The 19,680-nt window shown below is 33.7% G+C and overlaps 2 protein-coding genes and 1 long non-coding RNA gene across 3 annotated transcripts; all 3 read right to left on the bottom strand.

The window, feature by feature from the left end:
- Window positions 1-114: 114 nt before the first annotated feature.
- LOC144293256 (olfactory receptor 4A15-like) lies at window positions 115-1,591 on the bottom strand. The gene has a single exon (XM_077864344.1). The coding sequence runs from the start codon at window positions 1,575-1,577 to the stop codon at window positions 624-626; it is 954 nt and encodes a 317-aa protein (XP_077720470.1). The 5' UTR covers window positions 1,578-1,591; the 3' UTR covers window positions 115-623.
- A 4,773-nt stretch (window positions 1,592-6,364) lies between these two features.
- Window positions 6,365-19,522, bottom strand: LOC144293255 (uncharacterized). Its single transcript, XR_013360647.1, has 5 exons — window positions 19,408-19,522; window positions 8,537-8,611; window positions 7,474-7,546; window positions 6,782-6,903; window positions 6,365-6,422 (listed from the first exon to the last, which is right to left on the bottom strand). It is a non-coding gene; the product is annotated as an uncharacterized LOC144293255 (long non-coding RNA).
- LOC144293254 (olfactory receptor 4A5-like) lies at window positions 14,835-15,782 on the bottom strand. Its single transcript, XM_077864343.1, has one exon. It carries the CDS (start codon window positions 15,780-15,782, stop codon window positions 14,835-14,837), a length of 948 nt encoding a protein of 315 aa, XP_077720469.1.
- Window positions 19,523-19,680: the final 158 nt, after the last annotated feature.

Here is a 19,680-nt window from a genome sequence, read left to right as displayed (position 1 = left end):
ACCATGGGTTCCACTCTGACATGAGTGACTTAAATATGTGTTTCAATTACCAGAAGAGACCATTTGATATAGATGTACACAATGGGTTGAATAATTTAATTTTTCTGTCTAAAACTTAACTCAAATATACAAAATCAACTTATGCTACCATCACAGTATAAAGCTAATAAAGTTCACTTCTCATAGATCTATCCTCAACTATGAATATGTGCAGTGAAATTTCAAATTAATTAATTTGACCAAGATATTTATTTTTATTGTTAGTTAAAGCTTTTTTTTAACAATGTGAATTTTTAATTTTAAAATTTCACTCTGTTGAACTAAAAGAGAATAAGTTCTATATTTTTATGTTCCATGGAGGTACCATACCCCACAAACAAAAACTTGAAATAAAACCAAAAATTGATGCCCATTGAAGAATCTTAACACGACATGATTACATATGTCAGGGATTAAACTCACACAATTCTCTTGCTTTGTAAGGGTTATAACATACTCCAATTCAATAAAGATTAATTTATATAGCTGTTTCAGAATAAATAGGTTTAACTAACCCAAGGAGATAATTTTTGAGATATAATCACTGATAGTGAAAATAGTCTTGATTCTGTAAAAGAGTAGTATCATATTTTGCATGAGCAATACAACTCTCTATCAACTAAGGTCACGTTTTTACTCCAAAGTTTCCACATGGCATTTTTTATTTCTGCATTCCTCAGAGTATAGATTAAGGGGTTCAGCATGGGAGTTATGAATGTTAAAAACACAGTCATGAATTTATCGATGGGAAAGGTAGTATTAGGTCTTGCATACAGGAAGATACAGGGAACAAAGAATAAAATAACCACAGTTATATGGGATGCACAGGTGTAGAAGGCTTTGAGTTTCCCATCTAAACTATGAGTCTTAAGGGAGTATAATATGATCCCATAGGAAACTAGAAGAATGAAGAAAATGGCAGTGCAAATGGCTCCTCCATTAGCTATCATAGAAATTCCAATGAGGTAGGTATTGGTGCAAGCAAGTTTCAATAAGGGATACATATCACACACGAAGTTGTCAATGACATTGGGGCCACAGAAAGGGAGCTGATAAATAAAAAGAAATTGAACCAATGAGTGCAGGAAGCCTCCAGTCCAGGCCCCTAGCAGCATAAGAACACATGTCCTCCGATTCATGATGATTAGATAATGAAGTGGTTTACAGATGGCCACATATCGGTCATAGGCCATCACCACCAGAAGAATGACTTCAGCACCAGCAAATAAGTGATCTAGAAAGACTTGAGTCATACAAGCCTGGAAGGAAATAGTCTTCTTCTCATAGAGCAAGTCTGCAATCATCTTGGGAGCAATGACAGTAGAATAAGTAGCATCTATAAATGACAAATAAGCCAGAAAGAAATACATGGGAGAACCCAGAGACTGGCTGGCCATAATGGTCACCATGATAAGCAAATTACCCACTATTGTCACAATGTAGATGAGTAAGAATGGGATAAACAGAAATTTTTGCCCCTCCAGGTCCTGTGTGAGCCCCAGGAGGACAAACTCTGTCACATTGTTTCTATTTCCCATATGTTCTTTGGAAGGCCTTGAATTCTGGTGTCAGAAGCTGCAAACAAAAGAGCCATAATGAATTTGAGAGGATCACAAGCTTTATGTCAAAAATGGCTACCTGACTCAACAATGTTTGCCCCACAGAGCCTCACACAGGGTGACTTTCTAGAATATGAGAGTTTAGAATCACCAGTCACAGTTTTTGCTTTCATTTCCACAAATTTCTTGCATCAACTACAATGAGGAGACCAATTTTCTATGTGGGAGGTACATTCAAGTGGGCATATCTGTGACATGACCTACCAAACAACAAAGAAGGTCTTTCTCCAGAATCCTGTTCACAATTACTGCAATCTGCATGTTATATGTCATTTATTTTTATCTTGAATGCTTTCTTGGCCTTCTGAGATCCACCATGGAAATAATCTCATCTCTAATAACCTTATTTACATAATAATACCTAGTTCATGGAGCATAAAGTGATAATTTGAATTTAGATAACTGCCTTTCTGAGTTGCTTCACTATGAGCTCCAAATATTGAAAAATAAGTCACCTGCAGAAGTGAGAGAACCAGACATACCATGAATGCCCCTTAAAGGCTTATTAACTTTATTTAATTCAGCTGAATTTTAAGCATGTAAGAAACCAAATGAGATCAGTATATTAAATTCTTCCCACTCAAGAAAGTACAACATAAGCAACATTTTGTTTGAAAATACACACACATAAGCATACAAACTGAACTGAAATTTATTACAAGCTAGATTATTGGGTAGAAAAATGAATAGTGCAAATCTAAGTAAATAGGTACTACATAGACATTTTCCCTACTTTCCAAAACTGTTTAGAATTGATTATTGTTAACCATAGCTCAATTTAGAATGCAATCATAAAGATTTTAGGCAGAATCATGATATCATAGCAAACATTCTATACTAAAAATCTCAAAACATCAATTGATTTTGCTCAATCATCTTGGGAAAATGCATGTTCTTAATTGGAAAGGTTATAATCTTCTCAGATGTTTAAGTTTCTGAATTCTGGTCATTAAAAACTGTATCTTAAAGAATATGCTAGTACTTCGTGGTAGACCAGCTTTACAATACTCAGGGTGAATTAGCATGTGTTAAAGGTTATTTGATTATTAAAGTGATGAATCGACTAGACCAGATATTTTGTTCATACTGTTAGTTCTTGATTATCTGAGTCTATGTGGAATACAAGACATTCCTTCTTACCTAAGGAAAATAAATTATTCATGAAGACTATCAGATGCCATCCAATGCCAACTGTACATGTAATGGGTGCAATTTTGTTTTGGCAGGATTATTTTAAATGTGCTCCATTATAACATCTATATTTGTAGACTATCATTTGTGAAGGAAATGAGATTATTTTATTCTTTATGCTTCTAGACAAGCTAATTTGTACTCAAAATCAGAGGGAGAATATAAACATAGAAGAGAGAAAATAAGAGAAAACAGAAAAGGCAGATAGGAACCGGCGAAAACCATAAATGAACTGAATGACATAAGCTTTGTAATTGATCAAGTTTGGTTTGGGGGAACTAAATTGGAAGTAGAGGAGTTTCAGATTTCCTGAACTTTCAATCCAGAGTTAGACTGGAGAGTGATCCAGCATCAATACAGGACTCACCCTTCAGAAGTTTTATACTTCCAGAAAACCAAATTCTGAACTTTAAGATATCAGAAGAGACTAGCTACTTAAAGGAGTTCCATCTTTGGAGCTTCCAGCAGTTCATTGCATACATAAATATCTTCACTCACAGTTATAAAGCTGTGTCTGCATTTATAATGGCAAATACTCACAATTCATAGGGATTGTGTGAGCATTCAAGAGGTAACTTCCATTAGGAGAATCCAACCCCTTGTCCTGTAGCACTCATTTGTTAATAGCTGTGTTTTCCCTAGCTGTGTTTTCCCATCATCTATTAGATCTGCCCAGAGAGTAAACACATCTTTTTAATAAAGGTACACATATCACCAGAATCGATATGTGTACCTTATGCATTTTAAGGGTTGATAAATATTTGACTATTAAAATGTGCTTATGAACATAATTATTACTTTAGGCTATTGAAAACTAGTGATTTGACTCAAAATGATACAAAACTCTATACTTTACCAATGCAGTATTTTATTAAAAATAAATATATCTGCTTCCAACATTCATGAGATACTTCAAATTTCTTAACACAATCAATGAGAACAAATAAATCATTGAGTAATGATCCAAAAACTTAAATCTATGATAACTATCCCACAATGAGAAGTAACATAAATTAAGATCTACACTATGTGAAGCTCAACATAAAGCAGAAAAACAGCCCATGTCTATTGTATGCAAAGTGTAAGATACTGGGAAAGACTTTCAAATCAGCAAAATACTGGAAATTATGGACTCTGAAATTTTGAGTCTAGTCCAGATCTTTTTGAAAAATATGATCACAATACATATCTGAATATGTTTCTATTTAGCAGTCTATAGTAAAATCTGTTCCCCACATAAGCAAGCATTTCTTTTAATGATCGAGTAGTGACCATAAAAATGATGCAGCAAAAATTTTGAGGTCTTAATAAACACCTAATCTGATCATCCAATTATAAACAAAGATACATATATGGGTACCTGGATGGCTCAGTCAGTGAAACATCCACCTCTGGCTCAGCTTACCATCCAGGGTCCTAGAATCAAGCCTTCTGCCTGACTTCCTGCTAAATGAGCAGATTGCTTCCCCCTCTCCTTCTACCTCTTCTCCTCCTTCTCCCCCTCCATCTTGCTTACCCCCACCCCCGTGCCTACTCACTCCTGCACAGGTGCTTACAGGCACCTGCACTTGCTCTCTTTCTCTCCCTCAAATAAACACATAAAACCTTTTTAAAAATTTTTTAAATGTAAAAAGATACATTTTAAAGAACTATCACGTTTTCCCAAGTCAGTTACTTCATAGTAAAGGAAAAATGCTACCTCTAAAATCTGAATGTGGTTGAATAGACTTTGGGAACAAACACAGAATAATAACAATCAGAGAGAGTTGATTAGCTATCCCATATATAGTCTTTGTGAGTTTTGTTTTGTTTTGTTTCATAATTTTTCTGGGGTGTCCCTTGATGTCCACAGTGTACTTTATCAGAACTCAGGTTCTCCATTCTGGTTTGGCATCTAAGCCTCAGAATCTATACTTACCAACTGTGTGACCTTGGGCAAATTACTCACATCATCTGCATAATGAAACATAATGGCATCTAGCACATAGAGTAGTTTTAAAGATTAAATATGATAATGCAAATAAAACTCTCCAAAAACTGTCTAACAAGTAATAAGCGCTAAATAAATTCAAGATGTTATTTACCATTATTTGTTTTCCCATGTCACTTTAGTGCCACATCTCTATAATTAGTTTTACATGAGCTTCCCCAAAGTCCACTGTCTTCTCTCATAATGCAAAGGAACATTCTCTGAGGGATGGATGGATTGACTGGGTCATTATCATATACAATTACAGAACCCCCCTTTCTTTACCATTTGCATCACTGTGTACAAGTGCTCTGTCTGTGTTTCTCTATATCTCATTCTCCTCTTTGCAATGTATCATTAAATCTAAATTTAATCAAAGGCGTTCTCATTTTATAAATAAGAAGTCAACTGGACGCATAACACAATGCGTCCATGTTAATCACAATATTTTTAAGACCCTAAAAATGAGAAAATATCCATATAATTAACCCATAGACAGAAATAGATACTGGCATTTTATAGATCTCATATCTAATAAAATTCATGATTTTCATTTCCACAAACACTAAAATTCACTTTCTAATAAAGTATAAATACAGGTCAATGAATCTAACAAGTAGCTAAATTTCTCTCACCTCAACTTTCCACATTCGTTTTGAGTTTTCCTTTGTAATAAAGAGTTATTAATTTAAATATCAAACAGTTTTGAGAGGTAAATACACACAATAGGAAGCAGAGATTCAAACTGTCATTTCTACACCAGCATTCATAGGAGCATTATTCACAATAGCCAAAACGTAGAAATAATGGAATATTATTTAGCCTTAGAAAGGACCGCTGAGCCACCCAGGGATCCCCAGAAAGGAAAGAAATTCTGATGCATGCTACAACATGGATAAAGCCTGAAGACACTATGCTAGGTGAATTAGCCAGACATAAAAGGGAAAATATCTTATAGTCTCCCTTTTATAAGGTAAATATAGTCATAAGTAAATAGGCATATTCACAGAGACAGAAAGTACAACAGTGTTTACAAGGGGCCAAGGAAATGAGGAGTTATTGTTTAATGGATGCAGAGTTTCAGTTTGGGATGATGATAAAAGCTCTGGAGATGGACAGTGGTAATGAATACACAATAATGTACTATGTATATATTACGTTAATGAAAAGTAACAACAAAATAAAATGTCTACACAGAGTCAGAACATTTAAAGATACTAGTATAAGGTAACAATTTATAAAGAGCTATAGTAATCCTTACTATTATCTCCAATATATTGATATAAAATAAATAATTGTTGGATTCTTTAAATTTTTTTTTATTGGAAATTCTAATCTAATTATGAGATTCTTTAAATTATATAAAGCAATCTTAAAAAGTTATTTTGATGACCATATATATATCAGGTTGTATTGTAATGTTATGTTGTGTTTTCTTTTTCTCAGTATATAATTAAGTAAATCTAAAATAAAGTGTTGGAGAAATTACTGCCACTGTAATTATTCTAATAATATTTTATACAATAAGGAAAATGCATGTACTTACTATCTTATTTCTGGACCATCTGGCATAAGATATTTTAGATCAAATGGTAAACCTGTTCCTTAAGAAAGATGGATTATTATAAGTTTATTTTGTCCTATTCCTATGACAGGGAAGAGTTTTTTTTAATAATAAATTTATTTTTTATTGGTGTTCAACTTACCAACATACAGAATAACACCCAGTGCTCATCCCGTCAAGTGCCCCCCTCAATGCCTGTCACCCATTCACCCCCACCCCCCGCCCTCCTCCCCTTCCACCACCCCTAGTTTTTTTCCCAGAGTTAGGAGTCTTTATGTTCTGTCTCCCTTTCTGATATTTCCCACACATTTCTTCTCCTTTCCCTTATATTCCCTTTCACTATTATGTATATTCCTCAAATGAATGAGAACATATGAAGAGTTTTTCTGAGTATGTTACCTGGGTTTTCTGTTTCCTCTATGGTCATTTGTTCCAAATCCACACTTCTGCAATTCTATCTCTGGTTCTGGAAGATGACGGCTTAATTGGATGAAGATAACTCAGCATCAACCCCAGTGTGACTGCAGAAAAAATATCAGGACACACTTTGTTACTGCAGCCAGAAATGCTTTGTCACATAACAATTTTTCCCCCTTTGCCTTCACAAAGCATGACCATCTTCAACTTTCATAAACATTTAACAGTTTGGATTATGGAATTATCCAGAGCTCACTTCAAGAATACACAGCTGATATGACTGATGAATTATTGAATTTGAAAGCCATCATTGAATTATGTACCAAAAATCAAATGTAAAATTTCATTATTATATTTAACTAAACAAATTAATTGAATAAACCTTTAATAGCATTTTTAGTTCATAATGCAGAGATCTGGATAATCAAAGAAATGGATATTTTGGATTGTTTGGGATATTTCTGAAAGCATTTACACAACTGTTTTAATCTGATCCATGACCAATAATGTAATGGCTTTCTTTTTAATATATTGACAACAACATTAATCCCCAAGGAGAAATCTCCCAGGTAAGGAAATATATGATGGAGCACTAAATCAAGAATGAACAAATTACTTCACTGAGTTGTTAAAATAGTGTGTCTCCAAGGCTGTTTGTTCAAAATTAAACTCACTGAGGATTCATACTCTCGAGAATGGAGGCCTTCCACATGATCCACGTTTTCAGAGGCTTCTCCTGGCCAATCACTTCAAGAGAATTAAATGGAAAAAAACAGCAATCTAACAGCAGGGAGCATGTCATTTATTAATAGCAAAAATATAATGTTGCAAGAACCAGAATTATTTATTTTCAATTAATCAGCATATATCTGAAATTCTCAAGTTGAAGAGGGCACTGTAGTGAAGTAAAAAGCCTAAGTCTCTGCATATAAAAGACATGCACAATGGCACAATATTATTGGTAATCAAGACACTAAAAGCTTTCATTTAATTTGGAGGAGATAACACCCACATACAAAATTCAAACCCAGAAGTTTTGCCCAAAAGAGGAGAATCTGTCTTAAAAAGAAATACAGAAACAGGTGATCAGGACATCTGATTTGAAAGAGACTATTGTGAAGTAATATAAGAAAAAAAAAAAAAAACTAAATCCAGAACTATTTGACACTTGATATTCAGATGTCTTTTACATAACAATGTCAGGTCTTTAAATCTGAATTTCTGTGTACATCATCTGAAAAATATATTATTTCCTTATTGAGGTTTATTGATATGGAAGTTTTCTATCTCTTTATTGATATTTCCATTTTATTCATGACCTTGACCTTTCCTTTATCTTCCTTTTCTTGGCCTTTGTCATACGTCCTTTACTTCTTTGAGCATCTCTAAAACAGTGTGTTCAAGTCCCGTCCAGTCCTCAGAGATTTTAGAGACAATTTCTATTGGTTTATTTTTTTCCTTTGAATGAGCCGTATTTTCCGGTTTTTTTCCTATGTTTCCAGATTTTATGCTGAAAACTAGACATTTGAATCTAATAATGTAGTAATTCTGGAGATCAGATTCTCCTCCCTTTCCCAGGTTTGCTGTTTTGGGGGTTTCTTTTTGGTTTGGTTTGGTTTTGTTATTATATTGGTTTCTTTTTTTTTACTGTTATAGATTATCTCTGTGCTAAGAAGCAGCCTAAGGTGCAAACTTAAGGGTTTTGGGGTCTTTTCTGAGCCTGTTCCTTCCCCTGACCGTGCATGGTGAAGTCTCCAACTTCCTTAGGATAAGTGATTCCTTTTGAATGTTCTATTCTTCAATATCTGGCTCCTAAAAGAAAAAGAGAGAGAAAGAGAGAAATGAAGAGGGCATGGAGTCACCACCTCTCTTTAATGAAGATATTTTTATTTTGTTTTAATATTTTATTTATTTATTTAAGAGATAGACAAAGAGCACAAGCAGGAGGAGAGGCAGAAAGAGAGAAGAAGACTCCACTGAGTGGGGAGCAGGGAGCCCTAAAATGGGGCTCAATTCCAGGATCCTGAGATCATGACTCAAACTGAAGGCAGATACTAAACCATCTGAGCCACCCAGATGCCTCTAATGAAGAAATTTTTAACTAGAAAATACCACAGGCATTCCTATTGAACCTAAGAATGAGTCTAGATTTCCTTTATTCAGTTATCCCATTTTTCCTATGTTATTACAATAATATAATATGATACAAAATATTAGAAAGAAAAATCATTAAAATATTAGCATCATGTATGTAGCAAATCCAGAATTAACTGAAATCTATCATTTTAAATGAGATAAATCAGTAAAGTGGCTGAATTCAAGATTACACTGATAAATACTTTTAGTAAATAGTAGTCATAATTATTTAGAAAATATAATGTAGAAAGGGTATCTCTCATTAATGCAACCCAAATCACAAAATATATGGAAATCAACTAGAAAAAAAAAGGAAGATCCATATGAGAAAAATATAGATATACTTAAGACCTAAATAAAAACAGAGATTTTTTTCATGTTCCCAGATAGAATGATTCAATGTGATCAAGATAGCAGGGCTTGGGGATCCCTGGATGGCTCAACGGTTTAGTACCTGCCTTCCACTCAGGGTGTGGTCCTGGAGACTCAAGATCAAGTCCCATGTCAAGTCCCACTCAGGCTCCCTGCATGGAGCCTGCTTCTCCCTCTGCCTGTGTCTCTGCCTCTCTCTGTGTGTCTCATGAATAAATAAATAAAATCTTTCAAAAAAAAAAGAAGCTAGTAGAGCTTTTCCAAATTAGTTGGACATTGAATATATTGTCAAACAAAACCTAAATAGGTTTCTTTCTAAGACCTCTGAACTGGATCTAATACTTATGTGGGTAATAATTGTTCAAAACAGAAAATGTTGTTTTTAATAAGAGTATTGGGTGATAGGCTTCTTATCAGACATCAAAATCTACTCACATGACCTAAAATAAAAGATATTGGCTTACAAATAACCAGCCAACCAAAGGAGATACATAGATATTTGGATATATAATAAGCCTGACATATCAGATTAGGGAAATACACTGGACTTTTTTAACATGTTGAAATACTGGATTTAAGGCAACAAAAATCCATTTGAAAAGTATATTTAAATTCTTAAGATATATGTGCATACACACACACACACATATTCTTTTTTTCTCTAAAACTCCCACACATGCAAGCTTATTTATACTCAAAGCTGTAAATATAAATAAACTAGAAGAAAATATTTATGGATTGTTATATGAGCTTGAAATAAAAATGCAGCAATTCTGACAACACTGAAAGAAAAAGTACAACCACTCACACTACCAAAACACTAGGAAAAACTTTTAAGTTTTGCATTATGAAAAAATCGCTTTTAAGTCAATAAAACATTGTGAATATGCCAAATAAATTAAAGTACGTGAAGAGGCACTTCAAAAGAGAAGTGCCAATGGTAAAATACAGTGCTGCTAACAAAATGAATGTAAATTGTTGACTTGCAGTGAGATATAATTTGGCTTATATTATAAAAATTACAAATATTTATAAAATCTAATTTCAGTAGGTATGTGGGAAAAAGCAATAAAAACATAAATAAATTTATCAAAAGAGATATTAAAATTTTATAAAATTTTACCAAATTTTAAGAGCGTTAAAACCTAGATGAGTACAGAGTTGTTATATTCAGAACATGAAGATTCAGTTGTCAGTGACATCAATGCAATTTCAACACAAAAATACCAAAAGCTTTTTAAAAATTCCAATAAAATTAATATACCATATTCTACAGGTTTCTGGTGTACAATATAGCGATTCAACAATTCTATACATTACTCAGCTCACCATGGTAAGTGTATTCTTAATCCCCTTCACCTACTTCACTCATCCACACATGCACCTCCGTGCTGGTAACTATCAGTTTGGTCTCTACTTCTGAGAGTCTGTCTTTTTGTTTGTCTCCTTTTGTTGATTTCTCCATAAATTCCACATATGAATGAAATCATATGGTATTTGTCTTTTCAGGACTCACATCTAGGTCTTTAATCTACTTTGATGAGTTTATTTTGTGTATGGTGTAAAAAAGTGGTCCAGTGTCATTCTTTTGCATGTAGCTATCTAGTTTTCCCAACACAATTTGTTGAAGAGACTGTTTTTTTCTTATTGTATATTCTTCCCTCCTTTGTCAAAGATTAATTGACCATATAATCATGGGTTTATTTCTAGGCTCTCTATTCTACTGATGTGTGTCTATTTTTGTGCCAATACTATACTGTTTCCATTGCAACAGCTTTGTAGTATATCTTAAATTCAAGGATCATGATACCTCCAGTTTTGTTTTTGTTTTTCAACATTGCTTTGGCTATTTGAGGTCTTTTGTGGTTCTCTACAAATTTGGGATTCTTTGCTCCATTGCTATGAAAAAATGTTGGTATTTTGATAGGGATTGCATTAAATCTGTAGATTGCTTTGGGTAGTATTGGCATTTTAACAATATTTGTTCTCACAATGTATAAGCATAGAATGTCTTTCCATTTTTTTGTGTCATCTTGAATTTCTTTTATCAATGTTTTATAGTTTTCAGAATACAGGTCTTTCATCTTTTTGGTTAAGTTTTTTCCTAGGTACTTTATTATTATTGGTGTGATTGTATATGTAATTGTTTTCTTAATTTCTCTCTCTGCTATTTCATTATTAGTATATAAAATACGACATATTTATGTAAAATGATTTTGTGTCCTGTGACCTTACTGAATTCATTTTTCAGTTCTAGAAGCTTTTGGTGGAAATTCTTGAGAATTTCCTATATATAATACCATGTCATCTACAAATAGTGAAAGTTTTACTTCTTCCTTTCCAAATTAGATGCCTTTTATTTCTTTACCTTGTCCAGTTGCTGTGGCTAGGATTTCCGGTATATGTTGAATAAAAGTGGTGAGTGTGGACATCCTTATTTTGTTTCTGATTTTAGGGAAAAAGCTCTCAGTTTGAGTATGATGTTAACTATGGGTTTTCCATATATGGCCTTCATTATGTTAAAGGTATGTTCCCTCTAAACCTCCTTCTTGAGGGCTTTTACCATGGATGGATATTATACTTTATCAAATGTTCTTTCCGTTTCTACTGAAATGATTATATGGTTATCTTTTCTTCTGTTGATGTAATATATCACATTAATTGATTTGTAAATATTGAACCACTCTTGTAATGCAGAAATAAATCCCAATGATCATGGTGAATTATTTTTTTAATGTATTGTTTGATTCAGTTTGCTAATATTTTGTTAAGAATTTTGGCATTTATGTTCATCAGCCAAGTTTGCCTGTAGTTCTCTTTTTTGTGTGTGGTGTCTTTATCTGGTTTTAGTATGAGGGTAATGCTAGCCTCAGAGAATGAATTTGGAAGTTTTCCTTCTTCTTCTATCATTTGGAATAGTTTGAGAAGAATAGGTATTAATTCTTTTAATATTTGGTAAAAAAAATAATAATAAATGTTTGGTAGAACTCACCTATGAAATTATCTGGTTCTGGAATTTGTTGGGATTTTTTTAATTACAGATTCAATTTCATGGCTGGTAATTTGCCTGTTCAAATTTTCTATTTCTTCCTGATTCAATTATGGAAGGTTATTTGTTTCTAGGAATGTAACTATTTCTTCTAGATTGTCCAATTTGTTGGCATATAAATTTTCATAATATTCTCTTATAATCCTGTGTTTTTCTATCATGTTGGTTGCTATTTATGCTCTTTCTTTTCTTTTCTTTTTTTTTTTTTTTTTTTTTTTTTGGTCTTTCATTTCTGATTGTATTTGAATCCTCTCTTCCTCTTTTCTGTTTGATGAGGCTGGCTAGAGGCTTATCAATTTTGTTGATCTTTTCAAAGAATGAGCTCAGGATATATATAGATATATTATTGTTTTTTATTTTTATAGTTAACATATAGTGTTATATTAGTGTCACTGTATTATATACTGATTCAACAATTCTAAATGTTATTACTCAGTGCTCATCATGATAAATGTACTCTTAATCCCCTTCACCCATTCTCTCCAAACACCTTTTCTCTGACAATCTTTATTTTAAATGAGTACCCTCAGTTAAGTTCTTTTTTCAACAATAACATTTTTGCTTGAAGCATATTTCAGAATACATGGTTCTAAAAGATATATATTATCTTTTAGATATATACATATAGATATCACATTCCATCCAGGAAAAATAGAATACACATTTTCTTCAAGTACGTACTGAAGAACGCCCTGGTTAAATCTCATAAATAGAGACATAATATATATTACAAATCTAAAAAAGACTGAATCATACTATATTTCTACTCTAATCTTTATTATTCTACTCTAATCTTTATTATTTCTTCCCTTCTACTGGTCTTGGGTTTTGTTTTTGTCTTTTTTTCTAGCTCTTCTAAGAGACTACAATATTTAAAAGTTAATTGCATATATTACTGCTAACTCTGGGAAACGAACTAGGGGTGGTGGAAGGGGAGAAGGGCGGGGGGGTGGGAGTTAATGGGTGACGGGCACTGGGGGTTATTCTGTATGTTAGTAAATTGAACACCAATAAAAAATAAATTAAAAAAATATGCATGAAAAAAATGCTTAATAAAATTTTAAAATAAAAGTTCTAGAGTTTTTTTAGTTAGAAAATTCTTATAAATCATAGATGATACTCCATGTTACAATGAAAGCAGTTTGATTTTCTTCCTAGTTTTTTTTTTTTTAAGATTTTATTTATTTATTCATGAGAGACACACAGAGAGAGGTAAAAACACAGGCAGAGGGAGAACCGGGCTCCACGCAGGGAGCCGGATGTGGGACTCAATCCGGGGCTCCAGGACCACACCCTGGGCTGAAGGCAGTGGTAAACCACTGAGCCACCCCAGCTGCCCCTTCTTCCTAGTTTACAGTGTTCCAGGATGGACTGCAGACAGAAAAACCTGTTATCGGTATTTTTTGCATGACTGTGAAAAACAAATTTTGTTTAGACCAAAGAAAACATTGCTAAGTCTATAAGTACAAAGTATTTAAATTGAATACAACTTTTGGGAAACATATTGCTATGCAAAATAATGCATTTCTTTTTTTTAATAATGTTTTATTGGTGTTCAATTTGCCAACATATAGAATAACACCCTGTGCTCATCCTCTTTCTTTACCCATATCTTCAGTATCATGAAAACAAAATAAACAGTTCTATCTCTTCTTTGAAGAATTGCAAAAATGTACCTAATAACTAATGGAGGAAAGGATAAAAATATGTTTATAATTTGGATGAGTATGGTTTTCTGCGCTCAGATCGAGAACTAGAATCTGTTTTTATCATTAACTATCCCACACAGTTTCATCCCAACATGTGAAAACATCCAACATCCCATTTAACAAAATTGCTCACTGATAGTGTCTAACCAAACACTATATCATCCTCCATATAAATGTCTTGAACTGCAGAAGCATAAGCACTGACCTGAGGAATTTTAAAGGCAGGATGCACAATGCAGGTACAGAAGGTTGCCACACTGATAGAATAATGAACATTAAAATCTAGAAACCACTCTTTTGGCCCCAGTAACTTATTCTAAGTATTAGCCAAATTGTTTTCTCATTAATTTAGGTGAGAGTAAATTTTCAAAGGTAATTGCTTTTCACATTTTAAACTTAAAAATTCATTTCTAAATACCCATTTTGATATGAGCCAAGAAAAATAAGGCTACAAAGTGAAATTAATTTTATTTTTACTTATAATTGGAAAAATACCTGTGCCTTTTTTTTTAATTTATTTTTTATTGGTGTTCAATTTACTAACATACAGAATAACACCCAGTGCCCGTCACCCATTCACTCCCAACCTGTGCCTTTTATCCACCCTTTTACCTATCAGATTGATTCTTACTTCAAAAGATAATTTATTCTATTTTTTGATGACTTTGTATAAAATAAAAAGAAATATCTCTAGAGAATCCATTGAATTGGCTAAATCCATTGTTAGAATTTTACCTTTTTTCTTGCTTTAGAATTAAAATAAGCGTATTCAGTTTAGGTGACACATTCTTATTCTACCTTTTGTTAAATTTTTACACCAGAATTTTTCCATAGCATTTTTCATCTCTGAATTTCTCAAGGTATATATTAAAGGATTTAACATGGGAGTGATAACTGTATAAACCAGAGTTACAGACTTATCAATGGGCAAGTTAGAAACAGGTCTAACATACATGAAAATGCAGGGAACAAAAAAAAGGACAACCACTGTGGTGTGGGAACTGCAGGTAGACAGGGCTTTGCGCCTCCCTTCTGGACTGTGACTTTTAAGAGAATTTAGAATGACTCCATAGGAGATGAGTAGAAGGATAAAGATGACCATACAGATTGCTCCACCGTTGGCAATCACAGTGAGGCCTATTAAGTAGGTGTCAGTGCAGGCAAGTTCTAATAATGGGTACATGTCACAGATAAAGTGATCAATGACATTGGGGCCACAAAATGGGAGGCTGTACACAAAGAGAAGCTGAACCATAGAGTGCACAAGACCTCCAATCCAGGCCACCACTATCAGCAGGATGCAAACCTGTCGATTCATAACAGTCAGGTAATGCAGTGGCCTACAGATGGCCACATAGCGATCATAGGCCATCATGACCAGAAGGAAGACCTCAGAACCCCCAAAGAAGTGTTCTAGAAAGAGCTGACCCATGCAAGCTGGGAAAGAAATTGTCTTTTTGTCACAGAGTAAGTCTATAATCAATTTGGGTGAAATGACAGTGGAATAAACAGCATCCATTAGTGACAGATAGGCAAGGAAAAAGTACATGGGGGAGCCCAGAGAGGGGCTGCCAAAAACAGTCACTACAATGAGTAGGTTGCCCACCATTGTCACAATGTAGATGAGTAAAATCATGACAAATAATGCTTTCTGCCCCTCAGGATCCTGAGTGAGGCCAAGGAGGACAAATTCTGTCACATTATTATTATTTCCCATGTACGCTTTCTATAAGGCCTGTTTCAAGGTTGAGAGCTGAGAACAGGACCTGTAATGAAATCATGAACATGACCTTAAATATGTCCATTGTTAAGAATACGTCTTCATCATTATATCTTTTTCTACAGCAGTTTACATGCAATAAACATTTAGTGATACCTATTGAGTTCTTCTTCCAAAAAGCCCATTACACTTTCCCTTGACAATTCTATTTCTCTTCAGATGATTTTGTTGGCCTACAAGTAAGAATTTCTTTCTCTAAGTCTTAGTGGATCATTTATAGAAAAGAGCAATCAAAAGCCTAAATCTCATCATATATTTATTATAGCCTTATTTAAAATATGTCAGCCCTTGGCACAGAAGTCAGCAGCCACAAAAAAGGAAAGGATTCCTGCTCTCCAGAAACTTACTTTCTGGTGGTGGCAATAAACTCTACACAAATCAGCATAGAGTCAGTCCTTTGAAGTGGTAATATTTGCAGTGAGTAAGTACCTTTACACTGTGATTTATCTAGCACCAAAAATAGCAGCTTTTCTGGAATAATTCACTTAATACTATGATATTTCACTGTTAGTTGTTCAGACTAGACTTTGACATAATGACTAGACTGAGCTGTACCAAACAACTACAAAATTATTTAGCATATCACTCTCTATCACGGGAGTCTGATTCTCTATTAGCTTTTTAAGAGTTGAGATTTATCACCCTTTAATCTTTGCCTACTGCACAACTCTTAACACATATACACTATTAAAAAAAAAAAACCCACACACACTATCTAGATTTTCAGCAAATATATTTGAATGGAACTGAACTGACTTGCAATTTTTACAAATTGTTACATTAACTTGGTTTTTTTTTTTTTTTTTTTTTCAAAACCCTTGGGGTAAACGACATAGTGAGACAAGAAAAACAGTCCCTGAAAAAAAAGGTAGGGGAAAATAGGGCATGGTTTTATTTATAGTGCTTCTTGGATACCGAGAGTGCTCAAAAATAGAACTTTCGGGTGCCTGGGTGGCTCCGGGAAGCATCTAACTTTAGCTCAGGTCATAATCTCAGGGTCCTTAGATCCAGCCTGGCCACAGAGCTCAGTGCTCAGCAGGGAGTCTGTTTCTCCCTCTCCCTTTGCCCATCACCCTGCTTGTGTTCTATCTCTTTCAAATAAATAAATAAAATCTTAAGAAAAAAAAATAGAACTTCAGTGCCCAGGTTGTAAAAAGCAGCACACTCAGGGGAAAACTCTAAGCCAGGGTGAGAAGGCATGAGCTTGAGTCATCTTCTAACTATAATTACATCCTGTCTCAGTCTGTTTGCTGGAAAATAAAATGATTGAACTAGGTGATCGCAGAATCCTTTCCAGTCGAACTCTCTGCAATACTTTTCATGCAGTCTCGTCTCTTCTATTCTGCTGACATTTTTCTCTTTTTTTTTTCATATTTTTATAATTAAATAAAAATTTCCAAGCTTAACCACTATTCCCTGAAAAATGCTAGCCAGTGGTAAATGGGATTTGATCATTGTAAAGACCAAATAATGACTACAAGTTTCTCATTCAGTGTACCCATTTAAGACCCAAAACATCCTTGGAGAGAGCATAACATGGTAGTGAATAAAAGTGGACTCTGGAGCTGGACTGTCTGTGTTGGAATCCCAGCTCCAACACTTACCATTTAGATGACCTTGGGCAACTTAAACTCTCTGGGACTCAGTTTCATGAATTTTGGAATGAGGATAATAATAGTTTCTACCTCCTAAGCCTGTTGTTTTATTAATAAATAAAGCACCTAGAATATGCCTGGCACTAGGTAAAAGCTCAACAAATTACAGTATTATTAATGTTCTTGAATGTTTCACTGTTAAATTGCATCAGAACAAATCATCTGGATCTTTGTCATTTTGACAAGAATTATAGATAAAGTTCTGGATAAAAGAATATTGCACCTATAACTCATGAACCCCTTTTTGTGCATAGAATAAGGTTGTATGCCTATTTTATTACATATGAGTAGTAATATTTACCTATGAGGAAATGTATCTTGTCGAGATGCAAGCAGAAAGCTGGGGGGGGACAGGTAGAAAATGAAAGAAGTATCAAATCAGGAAGGAGAAATTATGTTTAAGAAATGAATATTCACAGGTAAAAAAAACATTAATGTGATAATTAAGTGATGTTAGTTTTCTTTGAAAAATCATATTCAGAAAGGTCTCCTTTAGTGAGAGAGAGCTAGAAGCCAAATCCTGTGAGCCTTCCAGTGGTCACTGAGGAGGCATTTGAGGAAATCATAACAAGTAAACACAGAGCACATCTCAGTAAAAAAGAAAATTCAAAAAAAAAAAAAAAGAAAATTCAAAAAGAATAAAAGCCCTGATTCCTCAGAAACCCTACATCTAACAGTAAGGACAAAATTAAATGAGAAAAGACTTGTACAGCTACAGATACAAACCCAAACTTTTGGGTTATTCAGTGTTCAGGAGAATTACAGAATTACTAAGTCCCAAATATAGACAAGTTGATTCCATTCCCATAGTTTTTGCAGGGGGTGAGGATAAGTGCAGAAGAAGACTGAGGTTTCCTTAGAAGCCAGGTATGATGAATAGTCCACATGCCTCATTCACATGACTACTCCATTTGGTTCAGGAGTTCTATCACTGTTGAAGCTCTAGATTGACAAAGCCATACCAGTTGAAGAACATAAGGATATAAGGCAGTCTATATCCAGTTATTATTTTTTAATCCTTACTTTCTGAAGGAAAGAGTATCTTATCAATCCTAGTGTTGGATTTTACTAGGATAAATCTATTAGTTAAATTATTCACATGTAGAAATTAAGTATACAAACTATTCTCCACAGTTTAAGTCATCAAAGATTTTATAACTATAAAAACTGACAGCATGTTACAAGGCTTTAATAACTGAAACCACTAAGTTAACATGGCTCTACTTTATTAAAAAATAAATTAAGATCCTACAGTAACAAAAATACTACAGTACTATACAATTACAGTTTTATATCTTAGTGGCCAAAATTTACCCCCCTTAGCATGAGTTTTTTCAGAAATATGCACAAACACGGTTTCTATGATAATTTTAAGATTCACACATAACAGCCTACATCAAGCTTCCAAAACAAAATAGGCTTTTATTCTTTTATATTCTAACACACTTGATATGATATGTGATTTTAAATTTTCTAATTTAATGTCTAACAGTAATTATAAAATTGGCATAATATAAATACTATGTAACTGTAGTAATAGCCCATGAGCCAAGGTTGCTTATCAATCCATTAGTTCATTTTAAACTAAAATAACGTCTGCTTGAGGTTCTCTGCCTCTACTCTTCCCCCTGCTTACACACTCTCCTGTTTTCTCTCTCTCTCAATAAATAAACAAAACTTTTTAAAAAGCATTTAATATTCCACTTTGTTATTTGCAAAATGGACAATAAACATGTCAGGCTATAATACTAAAACCAAACATATTTTATATACACTGGCTAGATTCATTTTTGCCAGCTTAATTCAGACCTCTTCCAATGAAAATATATCATATTTAAGCATTAGCTATACTTAAATAAATAACATGAATTTTTACTGAATATGCCTTGGTTGTTTTAAAGACTTACTTCTTGGGTCTTTTCTCTGGACCTTAAAAATAGTGCTTCTACCACTGTGGATAGCAATAGATACTTCACATATCTATGTGTTACCACAGAACATATAATAATGTGTGGCTGATCAGTCCACCTAGAAATAGTTCCAAATGGTCACACTTTCCACATTTCCATGCAGGCTCCCCATCATCTCAGTCTTTCAGATGAGTGTAGAACTATCCATGTGGATGCCTAAAATACAAAGACACTTAAAACAACACAAATATTAACTGTACAAAGATAGTT

The sequence above is a fragment of the Canis aureus genome, chromosome 21 (genome assembly GCF_053574225.1).
Source record: "Canis aureus isolate CA01 chromosome 21, VMU_Caureus_v.1.0, whole genome shotgun sequence".
Classification (NCBI taxonomy): domain Eukaryota; kingdom Metazoa; phylum Chordata; class Mammalia; order Carnivora; family Canidae; genus Canis; species Canis aureus.
Note: the sequence above shows the minus strand (reverse complement) of the source record. Positions and strands in the feature narration are given on the sequence as shown.

What these genes read in the sequence shown, in the direction of transcription:
- LOC144293256 (XM_077864344.1), bottom strand. Translation starts at nt 1,577, where the DNA reads ATGGGAAATAGAAACAATGTGACAGAGTTTGTCCTCCTGGGGCTCACA.
- LOC144293254 (XM_077864343.1), bottom strand. Translation starts at nt 15,782, where the DNA reads ATGGGAAATAATAATAATGTGACAGAATTTGTCCTCCTTGGCCTCACT.